The sequence below is a fragment of the Stigmatopora nigra genome, chromosome 7 (genome assembly GCF_051989575.1).
Source record: "Stigmatopora nigra isolate UIUO_SnigA chromosome 7, RoL_Snig_1.1, whole genome shotgun sequence".
Taxonomy (NCBI): Eukaryota; Metazoa; Chordata; class Actinopteri; order Syngnathiformes; family Syngnathidae; genus Stigmatopora; species Stigmatopora nigra.
This window is the reverse complement of record NC_135514.1, coordinates 7,683,168-7,708,562: the sequence shown is the minus strand read 5'-3', so window position 1 is coordinate 7,708,562 and position 25,395 is coordinate 7,683,168. Positions and strand designations below refer to the sequence as shown.

Genomic DNA, 25,395 nt, shown 5'->3' with positions numbered 1-25,395 from the left:
ATGAACATGAATTATGAAGCAATGATTTTCCATATTAAAAACGGTTACGTAATCACTACAAATACGATAGAACACCGCATTCTTAATGTTAAGCGTTTGTGAATTGATATAATAGCAGATGTTTTGGGGACAGGACTGAAAAGAACATTAAATCAGTAAAAGATATACATTCAAACGACTCAGCAGAGCATTACTAAAACCAGTTATGAATTCCAAATCGGACCCGCAGCAAAATTTTCCACCCAAGTACACCATCAATGTAGTCAAAGATTAATTTTTTAAATGTTTTTTTTCACTGGACTAAGATCTGAACAGCATTTTTTTCATTATCATCATCATAACAGTTTGATGTGAATTCTTAATTGAGAACTGTTTACTGTCCTGTATTATTGAGTGCACAACAACCTTGCATTTGTGGATCTAATATTTAAGGTTGAATCTAATAATATACATATTTATTGTTAATTATTCAGAGTCTGCTTTTTCAATCAGGCTTGGACCCAATGAAAATGCGTCTACCCACAGATGTTTTTCATCCTGATGTGTTAGTCTTGACAGATAACGGAATTTTCATTAGCCTGAGACAACGTCCTCTAAGTCCAAAAGCACAGTTAGTCGCCAAGATGGTAATACGCTTTCAACATTAAACTGTACGAATGCTTCTCACCAACAGCCGTCATTCCAGAGGGGGGAAAAAAGGTGCAGTGTTAAGCCTACTGCTGTTACTTGATTTGATTTGTCATAAAAGGTTAATCCAACCAAAGGAGACCTAAGTGCCTAAAACGTTTATCTTAGTAAGAAATGTGCTTTTACGTCAATTCGCCAGAAAGACTTTGACAGAAAAGGGTTTCTGCTTTCAGTCATCCAGCATAAGATCGTTCTACCTCGGCTTACCACAGTGGCACCATATTGAGTCCGACTACGAAGTGTGTGAAATAAATCTTGCGAGACAAAGAATCCATATCAGATTTCCACACTTCTCTTGACATAACTCACAAAATTCAGAGCAGGTACAAGCATGTAGTGTACCTCCATCTTTAGCTGTGAGATACATATTTTATTTTATTTTTGTTCCCAACAAGTCGTAGCTCTTTTTCATAAATTTTGTCTATTGGTGAATCCTGCCTTTCTGAAACAAATTTGCATGGTTGTGAATAGAACTGGAAATACATGGAATTGATTTACTTACAGGATTTCTAATTAGAAGTGAGAACTGCAATGGTACATCATGAGTAGAAAACACTCTAAAATGACCAAGGAAAAGGATATTGAACCATCCACAATACTTAATCTGCCATCTCCACCACACCATTGCACCTACGCTCCACTAGAGTTTAAATGACATCAAGTCGATTTCATTTAGAAGGATTAGTGTCATCCTACAAAAAGGTTCATCTCCTTTCCAAGGTATTAAATGCCTTTATTCTCCAATTTTAATAAAACGGATAGCCGACTTTGCCTAGCTCATCAGTGTGCTGCAGCAGATGACAAGTATGACGCAAGTAGTTTGATTGGGTGAAAGCTTCCAGGTAAAAGTGGACCAGCTGGCTGATTGGCTTACTGGATATATTGAATGAGAGCCTCACTAGGGTGTTTACTCTAATAATCTCCAAAGAGGAAAAGTCAAGGAGAAGAAAACTTACGTCAATATAGTTTGCATTGATATAGTCGGTATTGGGGTCTCCCAGGAGAGGGTTGAGCTTCACTCGGTGACGATCATCTGTGACGGTTAGACAAAAAAAAACTAGAATCAAATTGAGATATGAAATGAGTTTGATACAGCATGTTCTTCCGAATCTTGACTTACATCCCAGTAAGGTATCATGTCTCCCTTTGGTTTTGTCTTTCTTCTTTGTGCAATCCCAGCCGTCAAAGAAGCTCTACGGAGAGAACAAAAGTAAGGCATATTTGAGGAACTTTCAGAATTAACCCCAGTTATGCACCGAAAAAGATTACTTCAAGAACTGTTTGGTTTTGTGGGGAGGTATCATGTTACATGCGAGAAATAAAATTCAATAGAACTGAGCTCAGAGCATTGTATCAATGTACCTTTTGAGTCTCACCAAGCTTCTATTTTCACAAATCTTTGGTTGTACACTTAGCTGCTACCCCCAAAAAAGGATTTTACTTCGAATAAATGAATCCCAGTGTTTATTTTCAAGAGTTCTTTCTCTCTACCTATTCTATAGTATTGCTACTGTCCATTGTTTCCAGATAGATCTTTGTGTTTTATACAGTACAATAAAAACCCTTTGACCTTATCAGAATTCTTTGAATCCTCTTATTTGTATTATACTTTAACTGATATTGAGGAAATTGTTGACCAATCGCCTAAATTTTCAGAATAAAGTCGGACAAAAGCACCCAGAGACAGGCACAAACACACACATTCTTGAAAACTATAGTGTGTTGCACCTGCTTGATATCAAGAAGCATGAGAGATATTTGATCAAATAATAAGATGAGAAAAATAATATGACGACCGGGCGGCAGAGTGGTTCTTATGTTAAGTGTTTTGTTTGTTTATCCTAGAGCCTGTCCTTGCAGACGTTGGGTGGAAGGCAGACTACACAATAGACTAGTCGCCAGTCAGTGATAGGGCATCCATGAAGACAGACAACCATTCGCACCCGCAATCACACAACCACCGAGTGGGAATCGAACCCAGACTGCCTGCACTGAAGTGAGTTGAAAGAATCACTGAACCGTCAGGTGGCCCAATGGTATGTTTTTTCCCCACCATTATACATATACAATCAAATAAAATCACATTTGAGGGCTTGTGTGAACTTCCTTTCAATTTATTTTACCCAGAAAATGTCTACAAATGGTAATTCTTGTATTTGAGTTTGACATCCATCCCTATTTCAACCAAATCCCTGCTGTCACCAGTAAAATCTCTCTTCAAAACATGAAAGCCTGTATTATATAATAGTCACTTTAAGCTTTGGAGCCATAGATAGCAGCAAGTTTAGATAATTTTAGTAATAGAATGCAATAGTTGGAAATTTTCCTATAAAACCCTTTATCAAAATATGATGATCTAATCAGAGAAAATACAATTACGGTATAGTATAGTAATTCATCACTGATCTGGAAGAATCATCCTTTAAAAGTTCAAAACTTTTCAAGCATCAACAATACTTTTAAAGTACATGGCTTACTGCTAAAACCTTTTGCAACACACGAACAAGCAAACTATTACCAAACCTTTTCACTCAGAAAAGTCACCCTAAACTTCTGTCAAGGGTCCACTGTGGGGGTTGAAATTAGTTCCACAAATAGCCCAAACAGACGTCTGCACACAAACACACATGCATATTTCAAGACTGGCATACCCCCCGCGGTTTTAGCCACTGGGGAAATTCGATGAAACTCTGCCAAAGTCTGCATGCTGAGCAGGGGATTACAATGCAGTTCTCCCTGCTAGAGAGCCAAGAACCCGCCAAATCCGGCGTCGGATTACACCCTCCTCCTCACTTGTTCCATGTGCCGCCTTTCTTTCAATTCCTCCATCCCTTTACCTTCCAACTCTTTACATTGGTACATCTCTACTGCTTTTCCACGTCCTCTTAAATTTTGATGCCAGACCTTGCAGCTCTTTGCTGTTCTGCTCTCATCGCTTCTCGGCTGTCTCGAGATGAGCAGAGAGAAAAAAAACAAAGAGGGGGAAAAGCAAGGGTACCTTACAATATTGAAGGAAAGCAAAGCAATACAAGCCTGTAGAAGATTGATTAGAAAGCCTCACTGGTAGCTTTCTGTGGGATGGGTTGGTTTACAGCATCAATTAAAATAGGCAAAACAAGATGAAAGCAGCGAGAACCATGTCAAATAAGTGTCTTTGGTTTTCTACATTCAGAATTTTCTTGTTAGGTTTACCAGCATGACAGTGCTATTTTGTTGTTTTGCTGGTGTTCTGATTCAAAGGTAACCTTTGCTACAAGTACATGTTTACTACGGGAGTTCATCATCCTCCCTGACCTCAACACAGAGGGGCCCACGGCTGTAATAAACCTCTCAAGATCCCCAGAAAATTGACACTGGAGAGGAGTTGAGGTTGAAGTTTGTGTGGTGAGAAAACAAATATAGGGACAGACAGTGTCACTTGAATGAGCTCTGTTACAACTCACTGCAAATTATTGATCAGTGTTTTTACAGAACACAGGTATTCCTCAGGGAAATAAAAAGCTTACACCTGCGAGGAAGGTGTAATATGATAGTCGTCATCAATTTCCTCGGATGAGAGACACTTCATCAAAACACATTCTGTCGCAAAGAGCTGTGTATTGATTTTGTTCTGGGTGGATTGTGTTTTTCCCATGAGGGACAGTTTAATGAGTCCACAAGCTTTGAGGTGGGGGGGGGGGGGACACACTAAGAAATAGCGACACAAGATGTCTGCTCACTTTTTTTAAACAATGAAACAAGCAAAGGGTGACAGCGACAGGTTTTTCCTCAGGGAATAAGTTCACTGTTCATTTCCTGAATCTTACCACTGGTGTCAGTAAAGGTAAGCAGCTATTAGCAGCAAAATAACATTCCCTGTTGCCAACGTGTCTATTATTCACTGGAAGGTATGCTGACAAGCTACATACCTGTATAATTGCCACGTATATTCAAATTCATCCCATTGACAATGACAAATTGAGGACATCTGCAATTTTATACTCGCTATAGCGTCATCTGGCTGTAGACAACACAAACGATTTGAGATATAAAAGTGAGGGAACCAATTACAATATTTTAAATGTTGTTTTTGGAGAATTAATATTTATTCATTCATTCATTCATGATTGCCAGCCAATAGCAGGGAGAGGACACCCTGATTGGTTTTGCCGGTAGAATTAATATCAATTAATTGAATGCAAAATTAGAGTATATTATTGACACAGCTCTTGCAAATGAATTTATCTCCCCTAATAAATAATAATAAGTGAAAGATGGTAAAATCAGATAAATTAGATTTCCATTCAACAAACATGTTTTATACTGCTTGTGCATTAGATCCTATTAGATCTTACAGGTGTACATGTAAATCCATGATAATTCTATTACTCATGAATACAATTTGAGTTCTATAATCAGAGGGAACCAGCCCATGTGATCTAGATTTAGTGCAATGGTAAGGTTATCAAGGAACACTGTCAGTCTTTTATTGTCAGAAAAACATCCTCTAAATTTTCTATTTCTTAGTTGTTCTAGGTCACAGTCAAATAGAACTCAATCCCAGCTAATTGACGTTGACAGGCAGGATTCAACCAGAACTGACTTAAACCTAGGGGCAATTTAGAGTGTTCAACCAGCCTACCATGCACATTTTTGGAATGTTTTTGAAACCGGGAGTACCCAAGGAAAACCAGGCAAGCCCAGGGAGAACAGGCAAACTCCACACGGGAAGACTGACCTGGGATCAAACCCAGGACCTCAGAACTCTGAGGCCGACACGCTAACCAATATTCCAGGAACTGAATTGAATCAAATCACATTGTCTAGCGAAAACAGGGATAAGAGCATTTCTGCTCATGTATCAGTAATGCAAACGTCACACAGAACTCCTTAAATTCAATAAGATTATTCAAAGGCAGACGCTCTAGACACTACAATACTGTTGTGACGAAAGTTTCTCAAGATGAAAATGCAACAAGAAAATAATTTTCAATGATGTCATTGCACCCTTAAGAAAGGCAGTGGACCTTGGACTGGATAGTTTTTATCATAAACAACATTCTTTTAAAGTGAGATCTATAGCACAGACCAATTCTTGCAGAAAAAAAGTATTACGTACTTACCTTCTATTAAGAGAGAATATAACATCTACTGAGACATTTAACCTCATCAATCTTCCCCCGCAACACTTGTTCATCCGACACATCTCTGAATGATTGATTCATAGCGTCAAACTAAGTGTGATCCACATGCCTTTTAACAATAATAATTGATTTCAGTGGGCTGTACAAATGGATGATGTCAGAGGTGGAGTGACGCCTTTCCATACTTTCCTCTCAATATTAACGTCAAGCTTGTTTGCCAAGTTAGTCGCTTATTTCCAGCAGGTAGAAATTACACATCTACCTCTTGGAGTGGAGCAAGCCAAAGTGCTCTCTTATTTGCGGGGTGTGCATCACTCTCTTGATTTCATACTTGATGCTGTTACACCCTAGAGGTAAAGACACACTTCACACCCTACCTAAACTAGACCTGCTCCATGGTTTCATGGTTTCACATTGATACGTGCTGTACTAAAGCATGGTTGCCTCTATTTTAAACTCCTACCCAACTCCACTCACCCATACCCAGGGATGTTTTGTCTTCATGTAGTATTTCATCATACAACATTTAATGTATGACACTGCACACCCACTTAAATTACATGCATGCTGTGCTGTGGAATTTACATTTGAATAGACCGCTGAGTAATTTAGTCATGAAATCTCCTTTGTCAGATAGCACGCCAGTGAGTGTGAGGGGAAAATGACAATAGCTCACCTCATATTCCTGTTTAAAGCCATAGCCCTCAGCTGTCTTCATCTGGTTGATGTGCTGGAGTAGGTCGGCCACTCGGACGGCAGGGTGCAGCTGCCCCGTGTGGTAAGGGGAGCCTTTGCGGCCGCACGGGTGCCTCGGGGAGCCACCCAGCAGACTGCTGGCCTCGTTCACAGAACTGCGTGGATCACCTGCAATAAGCCAGCGTTAATTTCGTGCTATCTTACGTGACGACAACCTAGTGTAAAATTGAGGATTTTGAAACATTTTGCAGTTGAGTTATTCTAACGCACAGCTGCAGATGCTAATTTAGGATTGCGCACTAATGAGATACAGGCCCAATGAAGCAGAAAGTACTGCGTGGTTGCGTTAACATTTTGAGTCAATAATTTTCCCCAAGTTCCAAATACTGTTAAATAAAAGAGATAATAATTCAATTAAAAGTAATCTAAAGTTAGAATTACTTAAATGCACAAATTTTCATTTGTTCACGCCGAGCACAAAACAGATGAAAATTACAGAATACTTTGCAAGACTAATTAGCAAATAAACTCAAATTAAACAGCTCATTGTGATCAATTTAGGATTTGATGAAAACAGGAAAAACAATTAAAAACCTATTGTCACAATATCAAGTGTTCAAATGAAAAAGTTAATTGTACAATATATTATTTACTACAAAGTTACATCTCAAAACAAGATCCAATGGATAATTTGACGCTGTTGACGAATGTGAATAGCTGACCAATATCGGTTACAACTGCAAAGTAAACACATCTGTCTTTTCCTTGTCTTCCCATTGACAATATAAAGGGCACTCAATTGTAGGTGAAATGGTAAGAATCCCAAATGGCTTGTCCAGGATTGAAGGTTAAAATAGATCAAACCATAATCACAGTATTTTTTGGCAAAAACATTTTGAGTACCTGGCGAAGCAAAAAGTCAACTTTTGAAAGTTATCTAATTTTTTTTCCTTACTTCGATTTCCACAAGTGTGAGCATCCATAAAGGAGAGTGCCATTCTCTCATCCTCTTGCAGGGTGCTTTGGTCAGTAAAACTGCGCTCCATTGAGCCCATGTGGCTCTTCTCCTGGCGGTAAGTAATAGGTGTCTTATTCATGTTTGCAGGTTTCCTACCGATGAATAAAGAAGAGGAGAGATGAAGCATGATAGTAAAAAAAAAAAAAGAAGGATGAGCTTCTCAATTATTATTTCATGCCTTCCTGCTGTGTGATAGACAGCCAGAGCCAAAAGCAAGTGTGAGATGGATCACAAAATAATGGAAAAGAAAAGAGGCATAATCACTTACGGATAAAAAGAGTAGTAGTTCCTTCTGGCAAGAGTGCAGGAGGAAGTAGAAGAGAGGGAAAACAAAATCAAGAAGAGATGTATCAAAAAGACTATGTCAGCTAAAAGCAGAACGCATTGATTACAATGAAAAGCAGAAGCCGGAAGTCAGCCACAAGCCCAGGTGACCATGTGATGGATTTAGGTTTATCGAGCAAATTCCGCCGCACAATGGCTGAACAGAACGTGTGCGTGTGTGTGTGTTCCCTTCAAATAGAATATGTCTCTCATGGGATGCATCAAGCAGAAAGACCACATGGCCTTCCTGTCACAGCAAATTCAGCAATCAATTATCTGAAGAGAGAAACGTCATGGCCGCTTAGCACAGGAACCTGAGCTAATTTGCGGATTGGTGCGAAATTTAAAATGGAAAGTCTTCAAATATTGACCAAGAGACTGTCAACCATTTGATAGGATTTTTTAACTTCCTATTTTGTCTGCTGTGCTATTCTAACATTAAAAAAGTAGAAGCTCTGAAGTCAACTGTCCCTCTAGTGATATAATTTCACAACTATGATAGAAAATGTGGTATTAGTCTTCACATAATTGAGAAAATGCTTTCAGTTTTTTTTCTGTCTCAGCTCTTCTCAGTGGCAGTATCTAACAGGGATCTGTTCTAATAATAATAGTAAAAATGCCCTTTTCAGAACACGCAAAGATGATTTTCATTGCATTATTCTTTAACTCCACATTAGATGGTGGTGAACCTATATATGGTAGCCAAAGCTGCCCCGAGGCAGTCTCGCAATTTGCTTCACTGGCCTTTCTGACCACCATCGAGAGCCCCTCGACCTTCAATCAATGGGCTCTACCATCTGCACCAGCATTGCGAGTCATTTTTGGTTTTCTAGTCTAATAGAAATTCTTGCATATTTTTGCTTTATATTTTTGGATGATACAAAAGCGCCTACCTTGGTCTGAAATTTCCTAGCAAGAAGCAAAGAAGGGTTGTTATTTTATAGCCTAGACAAGCATGTCATGCTGGATTCCAGATATTTTCTTGGGTACTGGACTTTGATTCTGAGCTGAAACTACTTTCAGAATGTAGTCTTTGACACCACTCAGCAAATACTACGTCAGTCCATTTACTATCTGAAAATAGTGCAGCATGCTACTGGCCGTCTTAACGGGAAAGCTAAAATTGAGGATATTTTTCTCATTACAGTGGCTTCTGGTGCTTTCTCGGATCCATTTTAAATAGTTTATTAGTTTTCGAATCACTAAATGCACTGCTTTACCTCTCAGAGCTTCTTCACTGTTATGAAATGGCGCACTCTCCCTCCTAAGCTGTTCAGCTACTTATGACTCTGCCTAAAACCGGAAAGAAACTCAGAGGGGAGCAACCCCTTGCTGTTATCGCTCAAAAATTATGGAACCAACTACTTTGCACATCAGACAGCCTCCTCTTGGCTTGTGAATCATGTCTTTGAAGGCATCACTATATGTGGACTTATTTTTTGTGTCATTATTTCATTCTCATTTATTTTGGGTCATTTTAGTGTGCGAGTGGTCACAGTTTTGTTATCAAGGTTTTGATCTTAGGTCTGTACATTTACTGGTTACATAATATTTCACATTATTTTTACCAGTCTAAAAAAATGGGCATCAGTTCGGTATCGGCAAAATTAGTCTTGAGAAGTATCGGGATCCGAAGTCTAAAGGTCAGTATGGGGACATCTCTGGTATGTAAATATGGCTGCCCCTTTGATTCTGGAATGGTCAAATTTAGTTACTTTTTAATTTTGTTGTTATGTTTTTTTTTTTTTTTTACAATGTTGGTTAGACTGTATATAATCTTAAGAGAAGTTAAGTTACTAAAGGCTTGTAGAGGAAATGGCTGAATAATTCTTCAGGAGGCCTTAAGGTTGAGTGGCTAATAGTCTTTAAAAGCACACCTTTTCCCTCCCAATTACTAACTCATTTATACCTCGGTCTTGTGCTTGGTGTGTGTAATTGAGTAGCTAATTGAATTGCATCAGCCGTTAATTAAATACTTCACATACTGAAATGAGCTATGCAGATGACAATTATTGGTCCTTTCGATAGAGTGGAAGGGGTGAAAGCAATGAAAGCGATGTGCGCCAAACAAAAAGTAACCTCCCTTACGGGATTCCTAATACTCAAAATAATAGCAATGATAAAAAAATAATATTTTTTTCAACAAATCAAGATTCTTTACCCTTTCTTAATGATTATAATGACAGCACCCAGCAGTAGAATAAGCACCACCAGGCCACCGACACATACGCCAAGAATCAGCCCCATTTCGTCGGAGTTCTGGGACACCTCCAAAGCCTTGCGGTGGTCTTTGCAGGCGGCTGTAAAAATCAAAATAAATGCACTTTCAAATGGAGCGTTGCTTCAAAGTGGCAGAAGGTGTTCAAAAAAATCATTCACACAAATGCCATTTTAAAGGAGAGGTAGTGGCAGAGAAAATTCACATCTTTGAAAAGCTTCTCCTCTCCCTCAGCAGGTAAATACTTTTAGATATACAATGCATCTATTCAACTTATCCTGACTATTAACGACTATTGCTGAATTCTAATGGCTTTCTTAATGCCACCACTGCATTTCAACGGCAGTGATATTTCAAAAGGCCTTTCAAATTGTTGCCAATAATGAAAGAGTCATGCAAATAGGAAAGTGACAGGTTTCCCCAGTGTCAGTCAAACCAAGAAACTAGATAGTCAAGTAGAGAGCTGGGTTTTAGATACAAAGTGATTCTATACCAGCTTTAAATAAAGGAAGGTCATTTAAAAAATAATAATAATTAAGTAAGGAATTCAAGACGCATTTTATGCCTTTACTGATTAGAAACAGTTGCCTTTGTTTGCTTCCCAATGTACCACACATACCGTTGCTTAAACACCTTTTAGGTGCTTTCCCTGTAAACACTAAGTTGCTTATTATATTTCAGAAACATACTGTAAGTCTTGCAAACAGCAGCTTCAAGTTAGAACCTTTAAGGCAGGTCATTGAAAAGGTCCTCTTTCTCTGAAGACTCTCTACATGTTCCTTGTGGTAGATATCCCTTTACCTTGCTCCACAGGACCGACCCACTGATCTACTTATTCTGTTTGTGTCAGTCAACACTAAAAGGCCTTACCAGCCCTCAAAGCAGCCTTTTTCAGGCTAGTGGAACGTCTCGACAGTGACAGTATGTGACGCCAAGCCCGAGGATACAACTATATCTCGCAATCTGCTCAGGGCAAAAGTGTTTTGTGGTGGGGAAATATTAACACAGCTATGATGTAAACCAACCATCTTTTGCTGGTGTGCACCGTTATGGCTGGATTTTGAATTGAAGTGAAAGTGGGAGGATTTAACCATATCATAAGCCTTAGTTTTTAATTGCACGCAGATGTTTTAAAGCTCGTAGAACGTTGCTCTTTGAACATCAAACTGCCTTTTCAACTTGTTTTGTTGTTTCTTTTTTTTCCTGCTAGACTTTGTGTAAATAAAAGACTTTGAATTTGATATTGTACTGTGCGTTAGAGACCATCTGTTCTGTTTGACATGAACGAGCAGTAAGTTTAGGTAGATATTGCTACTATATTACTGCCAAACTTTGGCCGAAATGCTATTCAGGAACTCATTACGGCTCATTTGTTGTGTAAAGGTTTATATATTTAGCAATTTTGCACGTGTTAAATCATAAAGAGAAGCAACACAACTAACACAAAATCTAAATCAATCAGAACAGGAATTATGCTCAATTTTGGAAACCCCCTTCATCGGGTCCTTATGTTCACTTTGCCACTTAATATTCTCGAAAGATCAAGAAATGTAGACGCTGATGTGAACATTTCCATCACATGTCCTTCAAAGGCTTTTCCCACATCTAACTCAAAAATCCATCAAACTGAACTTGAGCAGAAAATGAATTTCCACGTGATTTTGAGCATTTGCCAGTGCCTCCATGCTGGAAATTGGTGCTTAGTGGGGGAAATGAAAGTCTATTGTCATGTTGAGCCTGCCAGGAGACCCTTAATTAAACTGTCACCTGGAAGTCGAAATGCAATCTCCAGTTTACGTATCCGAGTCGGAATCATTTGCCTCCACTTGGCTTGTGAAGGGCTGCTTGATAAAAACAGTTGAAGAGATATTCAAGCTGACTCCATGTTAATTTAAGTTGCCTCACAGAGTTCACAGTCGAAATCCATGACTTGTCACACTTTGAAATAAATGATTCATTTTCTTTCAGTGACATGAATGTTGTATGTTTGTCTTTTTGTTTGTTGATTCATTTTTTAACTTCCAAAATCTTCTAGAATGAAACTTTTTGTTGCAGATTTACAGACAAATTAAAAAACTAAATTTTTGGTATGATTATTGGATGGCAAAATACTGTAAAATACTGTTATAAACTCATGACGTGTTCACTTCAAACTCACAGTATAATACAGTAAGGATAATTAATTTAGTGTCAATTTCCTTGGCCTTTTCATCTTCCTGGCAATTGAAAACCTAAGTTACAATGGGGGTGCGGTTTCTCAGACCAAAACCAAGCTGCTACACGTGGAAGTTTTGATGTGGAGGACCTTTCTTGTCCGCTGAGGTCGGAGCCCCTCAGATGTAACCCATCGAGTGGACCAATGATGAAAACAAAGGGTCTGCCTTTGATATACTCGTCCCAGCGGCCGCTTGCAAACAAACACGATGAAAGCCTGACCTCTAATCCTTCCCTGCCTGCTGCCCTTTTCGCTGAAAACCACAGCCAAACAAGCAGGACTGTCGGAGAACATTTGTTCACAGTCCTCATTTTGAAGTTGCAGGGGGAAAAAAAATGTTACGGTGGAAGATAGACTTTAGACGACATTATATAGATTGTCCATTCTAACAAGAGAAATGTGAAATGGCAAAGTGTGTATAGATTATTGACGTAATGTGCACCTAAGGTCAAAGTATTCCATCTAAATTACCTTTTCGAGCTATGCGGATGCAGTTTATTCTTGATTCCTGCAACAAAAAAAACAAGAAGGAGACTGTTAATTAGCATCAAAGGAACACTAGTAGATATACTAGAAAAATTATCTTAAATTGGAAACATTGAAAGGGCTCAATAACCAATTTTTCTTTCGAAATTAAAAGGATGTTGAAAATGCTTTCCGACTAAAAGGAAAAAATTAACTAGAATATGGGAGTTCTATTAAGAACAGAAAGCTGTGAAATCACTTCACATCAGAGAGTTGTGATAGTGTATTAAAGATAGATAAGAGGTGTTTGCCAAAGGAGAAAAGATTAGACTTAAAAGGGGATAGAGTGGGATGGGGAAGATGATTACGGAAGATTTCCAATGCACCAATGTGCCACTATGAAAAGAAATTAATTCTTTTCAAATTAAAGCTGATGACATCTTGGAGTTATGAAAAAGGGACCTTTGTCAAAGAAGAGTAATGAAATTCAAGATCCTGATCCAACTCGACCCTGCCACCCCTTGGAAAGGATGCATTCAAAATTAAAATTTACACACGCCAATCTGGGCATAAGAATTCTGCAAAATGAGCACATATATAAAAGAGCAAAAATTGCATCGCTCATAATGATCCCATTCTTCATTTTCATAGAAAATCATCTCTTAACATCCAGTAAGATACCAAATACAGTGTTCCCTCGGTTATCGCGGTTATTGGAGACCGGGACCACCCGCGATAAGTGAATTTCCACGAAGTAGGGATGCCCCTTCAAAAATACTTAATTTTAATTTAATTTAATTTTAATTTTTATTTTTTTCACCCCCCTGTATACAGTACACCATACAGAATACGGGTAGAGAGAGTGAAATTCATGTTATAACAAAAAATACTGTAAAATATGTTGTCTCAATGTAATATTTGTATTTTTAAAAAACGCGAAGCTCTGAATCCACGGTGGCCAAACCACGAAGTAGCGAGGGAACACTGTATACTAAATATTGTTTTGGTTTACAACAACAACATCACGCTAACCACTCAATCACCAGGCCACCAGATTATCCTAAATTTTCTAAATGTACACCATTTTTTAACAGATTTACAAGATAGAAATTCCTATCTTTTTGCGTGCCAGTTTAGCTGAAGAGTTAATTGGTAAGCTTGGCAGTGAAGCTCACGCTTCGCGTATTCATTCATTTGTCCGCAAAGCCAAGCATGCTGCAAGAGCAGGTGGGTCCTGGCACTTTCAAACACACAGCCTTAAAGCCAACAAACATCAAGAGGTCCCTAGCACATATCAGCGAATCTGGGTGTAAAGTCGGAGCTGTCGAATTTGACGGCAAAGCGGCAGTCTTGCATCTACAGACTTTGAAGTGCCTCTTTCGACGGATCAATCAAAGCAATTACATAGGCTTGACAGTCACTTTCTAGATAATTAGTTGAGCTAAATGCTAAATATTATGAGGCCCCATACTGTTCAAACTACTTCCACTGTTGCAGAGTATCGGCTCTAATTTTGCCATTTTTCAAATTGTCAAGACTGGTACAAACTCGGCAGACGTTGATTAATTAGTTAGTCAATATGACACAGGGAGGAAACTTTGATTGGCAATACCCGACAGATTCTGTCTTGCTGTCTGGTAAAGATATTCAAGTTGATATTTACATAAAGTGGTCATTTCAAATTTGTTAAAGGTATGAAAAGATGGTCATTTAATTCTCAAGTGATAGGAATGCAAGCAAGGTTTCTTATCTAATACAAAATGTGATTACGTCCCATAAGAGCAGATGCAGTTTTGTACAAAATTACTTTTTTGATTGCCGTGAATATGTAAACACACATACACACGCATAAAACCCCTGCAATGAATGTTAACTTATAATTATTCTGGCTGATTATTAGAGCACTAAATACAAACACTGTTGAAACTCAATTAAAGAATGTTATTATCATTTTGATTCGAGTAAGGAGAGCTGTTACACAAGTATTGATTTGCAATATGAAATGGCTGAAAGATTTTTTGGAAGAGAATAAAGAACAAGATTTTGAACGTGCTTTGATTGACGCAATGTTTTCATGACATAGAATGAAAGTGACTAAGCAAGCCGTTCCGTAAGAATCGTTGTTTTTAGGTCATTTCAGGATTTTGTTTTTTGTAGCTCTCATGATGTCACTCTTTCGAGAAGATTCTAAGAAGAGAAGCACTTGCAAATGGCCCCCAAAAATACCCTCTCGCTTTACCTGTATGTAGGTCACGGGTCAGCGAGTTTACCGAAAGTGTTTTACAAAAACGTGTGCTAAAGATATATCAAAGAACAAAAGTGTCCACATTTTTCCAATTTCTTTAGTTTAATTATGACCCACTTTTAATGATGCTTGTTTTTCATACCAATGTATGTTTGCCAATGAAAGATAATAACAATCTGAGGCTTGTTGAGCCAAATAAGTAACATGCAGTGTAAAATGAGCATACATGCAGGTTCCCTCAATTTTATACTAATGTCATCAGTAACGACAATACTACGGTACAATCTTATGGACGATAGAATTGACTGTGGGCTGGGGATCCACTCATTGTGGGTCATGAAGGCTAGGCCACTGCCAGACTAAACAAAACCTAATCCTATCCGCCAGGAAACCCAGTTTAAGCCCACGCTTAGCACACCAGTTATATGAAATGCACACACTGCATTCCTTCACTATGTTTCTCCATTGAGTTGTGGTAATGGATGAGTCATTCACCTCTATTCGTGTAACTTTAAAATACATGGAAAGCCATGGGAACAGAGATAACAAAAGCTAGATCATATGGTGGTGAGGTCATGCAAGTCAAAAGGATGGACATGATGTCATCCCAACTGTAACTACAGTAATTCTATGCTCTTAAAGTCAATCCTGCCAAACAACTATCCCACCCATCGCTGTGCTTGTGGTTATATTGGATGGTGGGTGGGGCATATTCATCAGTATGATGAGTTCTGGACTGGATCATTTAAATCTTGAAATGTAATATAGCAACTGCACTGACAAAAATGCGACAAAACAGGGATACCGTGCTATTCTAATGCTAATAATTGCATTGTGATACTGCTCTATTGAATCATTATCTAGGTAACAATGTTAAGAAAAACATTGCAAACATTTGCATGTTCTCCCCAGGCCTGTGCGGGTTTCCTTCGGGTACTCCGGTTTCCTCCCACATTCCAAAGACATGCATGGTAGTCTGATTGGACACTCTAAATTGCCCCTAAGCATGAGTGAGAGCATGAATGGCTGTCCGTCTGCTCCTGCCTTGCAATCGACTGTCCACCGATACAGGGTGTTCCCTGCCTCTGGCCCGGAGTCAGCTGGGAAAGGCTCAAGCACCCCCGCGACCCTAATGAGGATAAAGCGGTTCAGAAAATGAAATGAGAAATTGCAAGCATTGCTTTTCACGCCCCAAAAGATCTAAAAGTGAAAATGATGGAAACTTTGCAGGAAAATATTAAAGCACCCATGCACTACCTCTAATAATCTGCACCTTGGCCTAATTAGAGCAAAGTAATTACTTCAACTCGTTTGCGGGTCTTGGTGTAATCAAATTTGAGAAGGTAAAGTCCCCAAGGTATCATGAGAGATTTGGGGTGAAGGGCATTGACTGGGTGCACCAAAAACTATCAAAACCATGTTTCTGAGTTAGCTGATTATACACACAACTGCCAATGACTAAACAAATAAGGACAAGAATGTCAAATAAAAGCCTGATCAAAATAACAATGTTGTTGGCCCACATTAATTCTTTTCAAGGGTTGGGAGAGAAGACTATGCCAGCTGTTACTAAGACCGGGATAGCAAGAAAACGCAAAGCCAGACACCCTGCACAACGGTTCGGTGTCAAAAGTCACTTACCCCTCTGAAGTTGCTCATAGCCTGGAAATAAACAAGGTAGCTTTTGCGGGGGTCTAAAGGGGTGTTCCAGTAGCCGTTGTAAGTATGATTGTCTCCCACGGTGAAGGGACTGGCCTCTGGCAGGCTGCTGGGTGGGAGCTCAGCGGTATAGTAGTGCGGGGTCCCCCGGGCCAAGGCCTCACCATGGGACATCGGAAGTGGGAAACACTCCTGAAGCCCCAGCTCCCTCTTGACTTTTTTAACAGTCTCCTCCTCTACCACGACCTGGTATGTGCTGGATACAAAAAGAAGATAATGGAAAAACATTTATTTTGCTATTGATGCTAGAGAATAAGATTATATCCTCCTATTTTTTGATGGTTTTCTCACCTGACAGGTGCTCCTCTACCTTGAGCGGGACGCAGCACTACTGTTATTGTGTTCTCAGTCTCACTCAAGGGGGACGGGATATCTCCATAATCGAATGTTGGTGCTGAAGACAAAAGGTTTTGTTGTTTTAGTTGGTTGTTTACACAAGAGCCAATATGATAGAGTAAAACCCCAGGGAAAATAGCGTTAGAAAATAGCGATAGTTTGTAGTAAGGATGGCATATGGGACAAAGATTTATTCCACTCATGATGGAAGCGTTTGCTTATGTTATTAGAGATCGACAATTAACACATTCACAGGTTAAAGGTGAGAGACATGAAATGCATCTGAACTGGGATGGCTTGCACTGAATTATTATCTTTCAGTGCCATTGATGGCGATAAATCGTTGTCAGTCCTCGCAGGCAAAAGGGGTTGGCTGTCTAATAGTGTCCAATCAGTTCATTTATGAAATCAAAAGTCCCAATGTGGTGAATGTATAATCTGTTCATTTTTAGAGCAACTATGGTTTATCTATCCCCATCTATTGCAGCCAATGATTTAATTACTCCAGCTGGACACTTGTAGAATTTGACCTTTGAATTTGAATGCTTTGAGATCTATTAATTGAAAAAATCTTATCTCAGTGAGCATTAAACTTAAAGTGAACCATTGATTATAGCTAGAAAATCTAACTGAATTGGGGGAAAAAATGCATTTTTTTAATGACATCAACATTTTGATTCTATGTTGTATTTATTTAATGGCCAACATGAAAATTGCATTTTCTCAAAATGCAAAAATCTCCATTCAAAGCCACTGGGTGATTTTAAAGCATAGTTTCCTTGGTCATCATCCCTTTAGAACATTGTCGCAGAACTGGCTCTCCGGCGTCCCTAATAAAGTTAGCGCACTAATACACTGAAGGCTCATATCCTCATATTGAGCAAATTTTTTAGCTTCCCATCAAGTTTTTTTCTGGCTACAAGTCCAATTAAAAGTCATGGTCTTGGGGCTAAATTGATTGGGTTTTTCATTTAACAGGATTTGTCTTAAGTCATGCTCCTCCCAAGAGTTGTGGCAGCAGATTTCGCTTTAATATCACCACTCAATTAGTAAGGGAAGAGAGGGGAAACTATTCATGTAGAATAAATGATTGCTATATTAAAAAAAAAAGTCCGGCTAATACCATAGTAAGCAGCTCTGACATAAATTAGGTTTGGGCATTCAGACGAGGGGGATTGGGTGGTTGGTCATGCATTTCCTTTGAGGTGATGTCTTGTCAGGTAGACTGAACTTGAAGTATGGATCTTTTACACGTTTAAAAAGATACTTGTGTGTGTACACAATGTTGACTATACAGCTTGAAGATGATGATAAGTGTAGTAGACGAAGCTATTCAGTGATGCAATTTAAGTCAAAAACACAGAGATTACGTTATATTGCTTAGTTTAAATGAATGCATTCTCACTGGAGCCGACTAGAGGGAGTTAGGGTTGATCTATAAAGACTTTGGCGTTCTTTGAACAAACTGTCTTTATTCCAGTGTCCCTGTGTAGGCAGGCAGGGACTGCGCTTTAAAGTCCCACTATCATGGCTTTTTAAACACCAATTAAATGATAGTAAAGGATTCAAAAAATATGATCAAGACTCTCACAGATCCATAACTATGGAAATTGTTCCAAATAAAATCATTCCTATAACGTTGCATCACCTTTCTTCAAAAACAACAAAACAATGTCATAAGAGTATTTCAAAAGTTATTACGACTCCTTGCACATTTATAAGGTGCACTTTAACAGAAAAACAAGCACAAATTGACCTTTGCTGGTTCCACACTTCATGACTTAAAAAAGAAAATCCAATTGTGACAGACGTATCAATTTGTAGTCACCTTTGACATTATATTTAGTGATGGTTTGAACTCTTGAGTTTTTGTATAACACATTTTTCCAGAAATATGACTTGGATCTTATGTATGCTGCAAAATATTATTTGGTGGTGTTCTATCAGTACCATTCATGGTTGTCCTTTTCCATTTTTCATAAATCAGATTTTTATAGCAATGTTGAAACTAGCCAGCGGTTTTAAAATGTGATGCCATAAGATTTTGTCCCCAAAAAAACAGCATATGATGCTCGTGGACAGATGGCCCACGTTGACATATAATAGATGAATGTAAAATCCTACCTGAAATGTTTGTGGTGATTTCAGTCAGAGCGGTTTGGCCAAAGCCTTTTCCTGTCCGTGCTCGCACAGAGATCAAGTAAGTTGTTCCTGGATGAAGATTGGAGAACATATGGTAGGTCTCATTCTTTAGCTTGGAAACAGTTCTTCTTGGGCCTGGTACGTTGATGCCGGGATCAGATGACTCGATGCTCTGGTAACTGATCTGTAGACCAATGAGAAGTGATTGCATTTTCTAAAGTTATGGAAGTGGAAAAAAATAGAAAAACTTCATTTGGTGAAAAGCCTTAATTTCTTTGAGACACATACAAAAGACATCATCTTAAATGGAATCCAAGTGAGCCTGCCTCTAATCATAATTATCAAAGTCCATTTTAAAAAGTCCGAAATTGCAAAGTATTGTATGCGAATGTCCAATTATACACTGAAAGATTGGGCCACTAAGTGAGGTGTGGCAGCTATTTGTATGAGCATACACGTACATTGAGGTCTAAGAAGTAAGTCTCAAGCATACTCGTGTATGTATGAATAAAAACATATAATTTTAAAGTACATTCATTCATCTTCCATACCGACCATTCTTAAAAGTCTTGCGGGGGTTGCTGGAGCCCAATCCAGCTGTCTTCGGGCAAAAGGCAGACTAGACTGGTCGCCAGTGGGACACACAGGGAGACAAACGACCATCCACATTCCCGATCATACCGCCACCAGCGGGAATTGAGCCCGTGCCTGCTGGAGTCAGGCAAGTGAAGCTTACACCACGAAGAAAGCTATAATTGTAACGTGAATACACTAAAGAGTGATTCATTATAATTCCAAGCATCACTACCTTTTCCCCTCTTTCAAATGCTATCAAAAATATTTTAGGAAAAAGTAATATTTGACAATAAATTCCAATTGAATTAGTCATTTTTTAGGCACATTCATACCTGCACTATTTATATAAAAGTCTGTGGTGCAGACCGAACAGCTGGACTAAGAACTGTTCATCCGCAAATACCGCACTTTTTATTTTCTTTCACAATGACCCACTTTAGCTGCATTAGGGCATCAGTCAATGTAAAACAGCCCTAAGATACTAATTCACTGATCCTGTGTATCCCTAGTAGTTTAAGAAGTCTTGTAATAGACTCGAGCAGAGTGGACAATGGATTAGTCCGAGTAAAATGAAAAACAAAATTCTGTCTAAATCATTTACAGTCAGCTGAAAGAGATCAACACAACAGCCACCTTCACTTCATGTCATCCTACAAATCCTATTAATATCTTTGAAAAGAGAACATTGCGAGAGAAGCAGAAAAAGCTGGTCAATGGTGGTCCAAACATTTTCCACCCAGGGCTGCTTTCAGAAAAATCTAATATTGCAAGAGCCAACTTGTACTAACCTTCCACTTGAATTTGTAAAAGAGAGGATTGGAATCAGGAAACAGAATTTAGCTTTATAGAATGGATTTCTTTTTAAGTACAGTAATACCTTGACATAGGAGGAATTTGAGATACGTGTAAAATTCCGAGCAAATATTTGCCTGGAGATAAGAGAACATTTTTGAGCTACAAGCATACTTTCTTTTCTCTCTTTCTCACCACGACTCCCTCATGAAAAGATACCTTCAAACAATGGGCGGGGAGTTGCATTTTTTTCGTGTTCTTTTCCCTTTTAGTCAGTGCAGAATAAAGGAAACAACAATGGGTCCAAAGCGAGGAAATGTAATGAAGAGTAGTGCAAAGAAAGGCATATAGTGACAATCAATATTAACCAGAGGAGTGCCCGGTCAAGTTGGCAAGTGGTAGTACGTTATCCTATTGTGAGGACATTTGTGTGCGTCATTTTCGAATTAATTAGCATTTAGTTCATTTCTATGAGAAAGGCTGATTTGAGATACAAGTAAATCGACATACAAGCTTGGTGCCAGAACGAATTAAGCTAATATCTCAATGTATTACTGAATTAACTTATTGGCTTGAGTAGTTAGCGGGTCACAGGAAAGAGGTCAGGACACTGCTTGGTTTCTGGGGTGGTGAAAAATCTATTTTTCTTTGCTTGCATTTCTGAAAGATTTAGAATGAATTCCTAATTGGGCATTGTGCTTTTTTGACTTTGGCAGTTCTATTCTACTTAGCTTGTGTTCGGGGAAATGGTAATTTTGTCACTCTCTACAATATGTCAGGGGTTTAATACTTGTCGCGACAAAATGTGCAATAATAGATATGTCTCTGTTACCAGATGCAGTTGATCAGTCAAGCATTGTGTTCCTCGAAATGAAGCCATATGCATTCGAAAGATACTGACGACGGAGGAGGTTGGTGTGTCATGAACAGGTCCAGGAACAGAAAGATTAGAGCCAAGGTAGAAAGGATTTGATTAAACTATGTTCTATAATATAAGATAAGGGCGTCGGCATACCCAACCATTCATTTGGTACATGTTTCATTTAACATTGACGAAAAAAAAAATCACCAGTTGGGATTTTCTTTTCGGAGTTTAGCTTAACATTTGGTTTCTAATACTCACCTCATACTGGGTAATAAGGCCATTGGGCTCAAGGGGCTCCTCCCACTTCAAGAAGATCATGTCATCTAGTGGGGTGAAGGTGAGCGACTCTGGTGCTATTCCTCCTGGGACTGTAAGACATTGTCATAAGAGGGAGAGTCATATCTATTCTGAAGTTAGTGTGTGGAGGTGTGTGTGTGTAACAATAACTGTAACAATTACCATATTTTGGAGTGAAGTCACACTGCTTTAAACTCAAATATGCCCTGTACATTTCCCAAAGTTATGTCGACTCATTTAAATATTACAATTTCAATTTTTAACTATTTAACCTATTTAGCCTGTTGTTTAAAATGCAATTTATTCTCCAGTGTGGGTTACAGTATATGCATTTATGTATTTGTATTGTACATGTTTGTTTGCTTTTTTCCTATCCGTTACGCATTTTTTGCTTGGTTTGGTTCCTTCCTACCCATCACCATGGGTGACCTAGAATGGTTATTTCCAACTCTTGTTGGAACATGTATCCTTGTTTGTATTTGTTTAATGAAAGACGTGATTTGCCCTTAGCTGCAATGCAAATAACATGCAAAAACACAAAGGATTACCAGCAGATAAGACAGCAAAGAGTGCTATCTATGGGTTATTGGAATGACATATAATGTTATCTAAATTTTGAAGAGCACCTTTTATTATGCTAATGCTGTTGTCATGACATGATCCTTTGAATTAATGCATCGGAAAAGCATGGAAGAGTTACGCATCATTTTTCATCTCCTCATCCTAACAAGTCCATGATAAATGAAATGTGATCATTTGCATTCGCAGTGGGCTACATATGGTGAGCGAGAAGGCTAACGGGCCTATTATAACACATTGCTGTCACGGTCTCAGCCGTTCTGACATTCAGAGTTAAATACGTAGGCAATCGAAGTAATTGATGTGATACATCTAAATGAAACAACAATAGTAACCATGGTTGACTGTGAAGAACGAGTTTGGAACAGCAGACTATACATGAGGCTGGCAGGCAGCCATATCCTTTGACTCGCACTGCATTTTAAATCAAATACTATGCTGCCAGCATTTAGTAAACAGCAGATGGTAATCACTGGCAAACAATCTAATGTATGATTGAGTTCGGCAGTAGAAATGCAAAGTATTTACTAGATGCTTCACTCAAGCAAATGAGTAAATATACTAAAAAACAAAATGCTTTTGAAAGGTTAGGTGAAATACCAGAGGTTATGGTGTGTGGGAAAAATATTCCATAATAGAGTCTAATATCATGTGTGTCTTCAAAGAATTGGTCTGGGGATTTTTTTCTTTAAAACCTTAGGGCAAAATCTCATTCAATAGCATTGCAAGTATTGTATGTCCAAACTCTTACAACTCTGCTTGGCATGCTTTGTTGGGGTTGGTGTTTGGGGGGATTTCCTTGAGTGTCATTTAACTTGAGTGTCATGTTATCTTGGTGATTCTATTTGCTGTATTTATAACTTTGCATCTTTCTATGTTCAAGTGATCTGTTTTCTAAATATAAATCTAATTTTGGGTAGAACTCTTGTAGTTGGCTTTCTTTGTTTGTTTTCTTTTTTTCTAGTTTGCTGACCTCCTCCAGTGACTTACTGTCTTCCTCAGTCTGGAAAGTGACCTCTTTGCCCTCTTTCTTGCCCTCTGGGTTGGCTAGTGACAGACGGACATGGATGCCGTGGTAGGGTGGCAGATCACGGAGCGTGAAGCGTGAGGCGTTGTTTTCCACAGCCAGGCATTCACGCACGGTAGTGTTGTGGCCGCCGCCGCCTCCCGTCGTGGTGTAGCGATAGCACAGGGACACTGAGTAGGTGTGGCAGCGTGTCACGTTGAAAGCCAAGTTTTCCCACAACAGAGACAACTGCCTGGGCTGGATATCAGTGGCAGTCAGGCCTCGCAGTGCACGCATGGGCTCTGGATGGGTGAAAGATTGAACAGGAATCATGAGATCGAGTCATAAATAGTAATCCTGAAAATGGAAATTATCAAGAAATCATGGAAGTTACATAGGATATTTGAATATAAACAGATAAAAAGTCCCGTGTAAAACATCCAATGTTTATTCTAACAACAGTGCTAAGAGTCATTTGGATGTTACATTTCGTAAAGCATCCAGGAAACCATTGCGACTGCCAATTGTTGCTCGATTGCATCCTTGCTTTCAGGAAAGCAAGAACTTGTGTGACTTGTGCTAATTAAACGGACACTCTGCAGCTTGACGGTGCTCTCAAACAAGCCCCACTTTCCATGTTGACTATTCAGTAATTCTGTCCTAAAGATTAATTCCATTCTATTAACAAAGATGTGCAACCACATCCACTCCTGCAACATATATGTTTTTCTGTATAAACATTTATTTTTCAGTGTTGGTAATGGATGTGTTAAATTTGACCAACTCCAAGGATGACAACTCTCTTTCATGAATACTGACAGATACAGAGAGGCTCTTGTAGAGCGAGTCACAGATACCCCAGTGTCAAGGAGTGCAATCTTACTGAGGATTAAAGCCAAGGACCCCTATGAATGAGGCCATTCATCAGTTATCAACACAGTCGCCGACACCTATTTTGTCAATCAACGAAATGCATTCTGCTCGTGGTGTTGTGTAAGAGATGGGTGGGAGTTATAGAGTCTCCTCTTTTACTTGTTTATTTTTATTAAGTGTTGAGTGCACTGGACAGTAATAAGATGGCAGATGTGCATCCCTAAGCAGGAGGTTCTTGACTAATTCAACCAGTTGAAGGATATTCTGTAGCGTATTACACACATTCAATTCTTTAATGCCATTATAAATAAATAGTTTAAATTAAAAATTCTTATTATCCCACTTCATATCTTCCAATGCTATTTTATCCATTTTCAAGCACTACCAATAACATTGCCAACAATATATATTTTCGTTCGCATTTATTACTGCCTGTGGTAGCAATTATTTTGACGCAAAATGCTATGACACTTCCAATCTACACAGACGCATTCTGCAGTCGCCACCCTTCTCTTTTCATTTGCTTTGAACCATCTCATACAATACAGAAAAAAAATGATCAAAATAATGACCCTAAACTTGAGCAGATTATGTAGTAAAAGGGATAAAAAAAAACTGGGACATGCATAAAACTTGTTTCATTTTTGTGTATGGCTATAAAATATTTCAGAGGTAAAATGATCATCCGTAGAGTCTGAGGCAAATAAAGAAAAGCTTTAAAATGCTAAGTGGCAGCAAACGGAACACAGAGTGCTCATTGTTGGCTTTTCTCAAAGTGGACATCGTGCCAAGCCTGGCCCTGTCTTATTTGTTGGTGTGCTACGGCAAGCCATTCTCTGACACCCTACAGCCGCCCCAACATGGCTGAAAGCCCAGAGCACAATGTTGATCCGCAGAGATCGGACATGAGATTGGAAGTGACAGGTTCTGCTTTGTTGTCTCCCCTAAAACTGTGACATGGGACAGTACATCGCAGCCAAAGAGGTGATTCGCAATGACTGCTTCAAATGAGAAAAAACAAACATGCAAGGTCATCCGTGCCTTGTGTACCTCTCAGTGCACATGAATTGAGAACACCCCAAAAGCACCATCACACGCATTTACAGATATATATTTGGACATTGGTCTTTGATAATTGGGCTAATTGACCGCAAACAAAAGAGTTCAAATTAAATCTAGTTCTAGATTCCATCTTTGTTGGAGATCATTTTTCAAGGCA

The 25,395-nt window shown here is 38.9% G+C and overlaps 1 protein-coding gene and 1 long non-coding RNA gene across 5 annotated transcripts in view; one reads left to right on the top strand and one right to left on the bottom strand.

The window, feature by feature from the left end:
- LOC144199439 (uncharacterized) overlaps positions 1-2,721 on the top strand; it is a 51,286-nt gene extending 48,565 nt beyond the window's left edge. The window contains exon 6 of the long non-coding RNA XR_013326913.1: positions 2,533-2,721. This is a non-coding gene — a long non-coding RNA (uncharacterized LOC144199439). The remainder of the gene's footprint in view (positions 1-2,532) is intronic.
- Positions 1-25,395, bottom strand: part of LOC144199428 (receptor-type tyrosine-protein phosphatase U) — a 121,525-nt gene that overhangs the window by 20,202 nt on the left and 75,928 nt on the right. For 2 of the 4 annotated variants that reach the window (XM_077721058.1, XM_077721060.1), the window contains exons 8-19: positions 23,288-23,605; positions 21,680-21,789; positions 19,171-19,372; positions 17,002-17,104; positions 16,633-16,906; positions 12,753-12,789; positions 10,010-10,148; positions 7,793-7,816; positions 7,462-7,616; positions 6,487-6,674; positions 1,808-1,880; positions 1,644-1,720 (exon numbers count right to left, since the gene is read on the bottom strand). In XM_077721058.1, the coding sequence (XP_077577184.1) occupies positions 1,644-1,720; positions 1,808-1,880; positions 6,487-6,674; positions 7,462-7,616; positions 7,793-7,816; positions 10,010-10,148; positions 12,753-12,789; positions 16,633-16,906; positions 17,002-17,104; positions 19,171-19,372; positions 21,680-21,789; positions 23,288-23,605 (1,700 nt within the window). The remainder of the gene's footprint in view (positions 1-1,643; positions 1,721-1,807; positions 1,881-6,486; positions 6,675-7,461; positions 7,617-7,792; positions 7,817-10,009; positions 10,149-12,752; positions 12,790-16,632; positions 16,907-17,001; positions 17,105-19,170; positions 19,373-21,679; positions 21,790-23,287; positions 23,606-25,395) is intronic. The other 2 variants (XM_077721061.1, XM_077721062.1) reach the window with 1 other exon arrangement.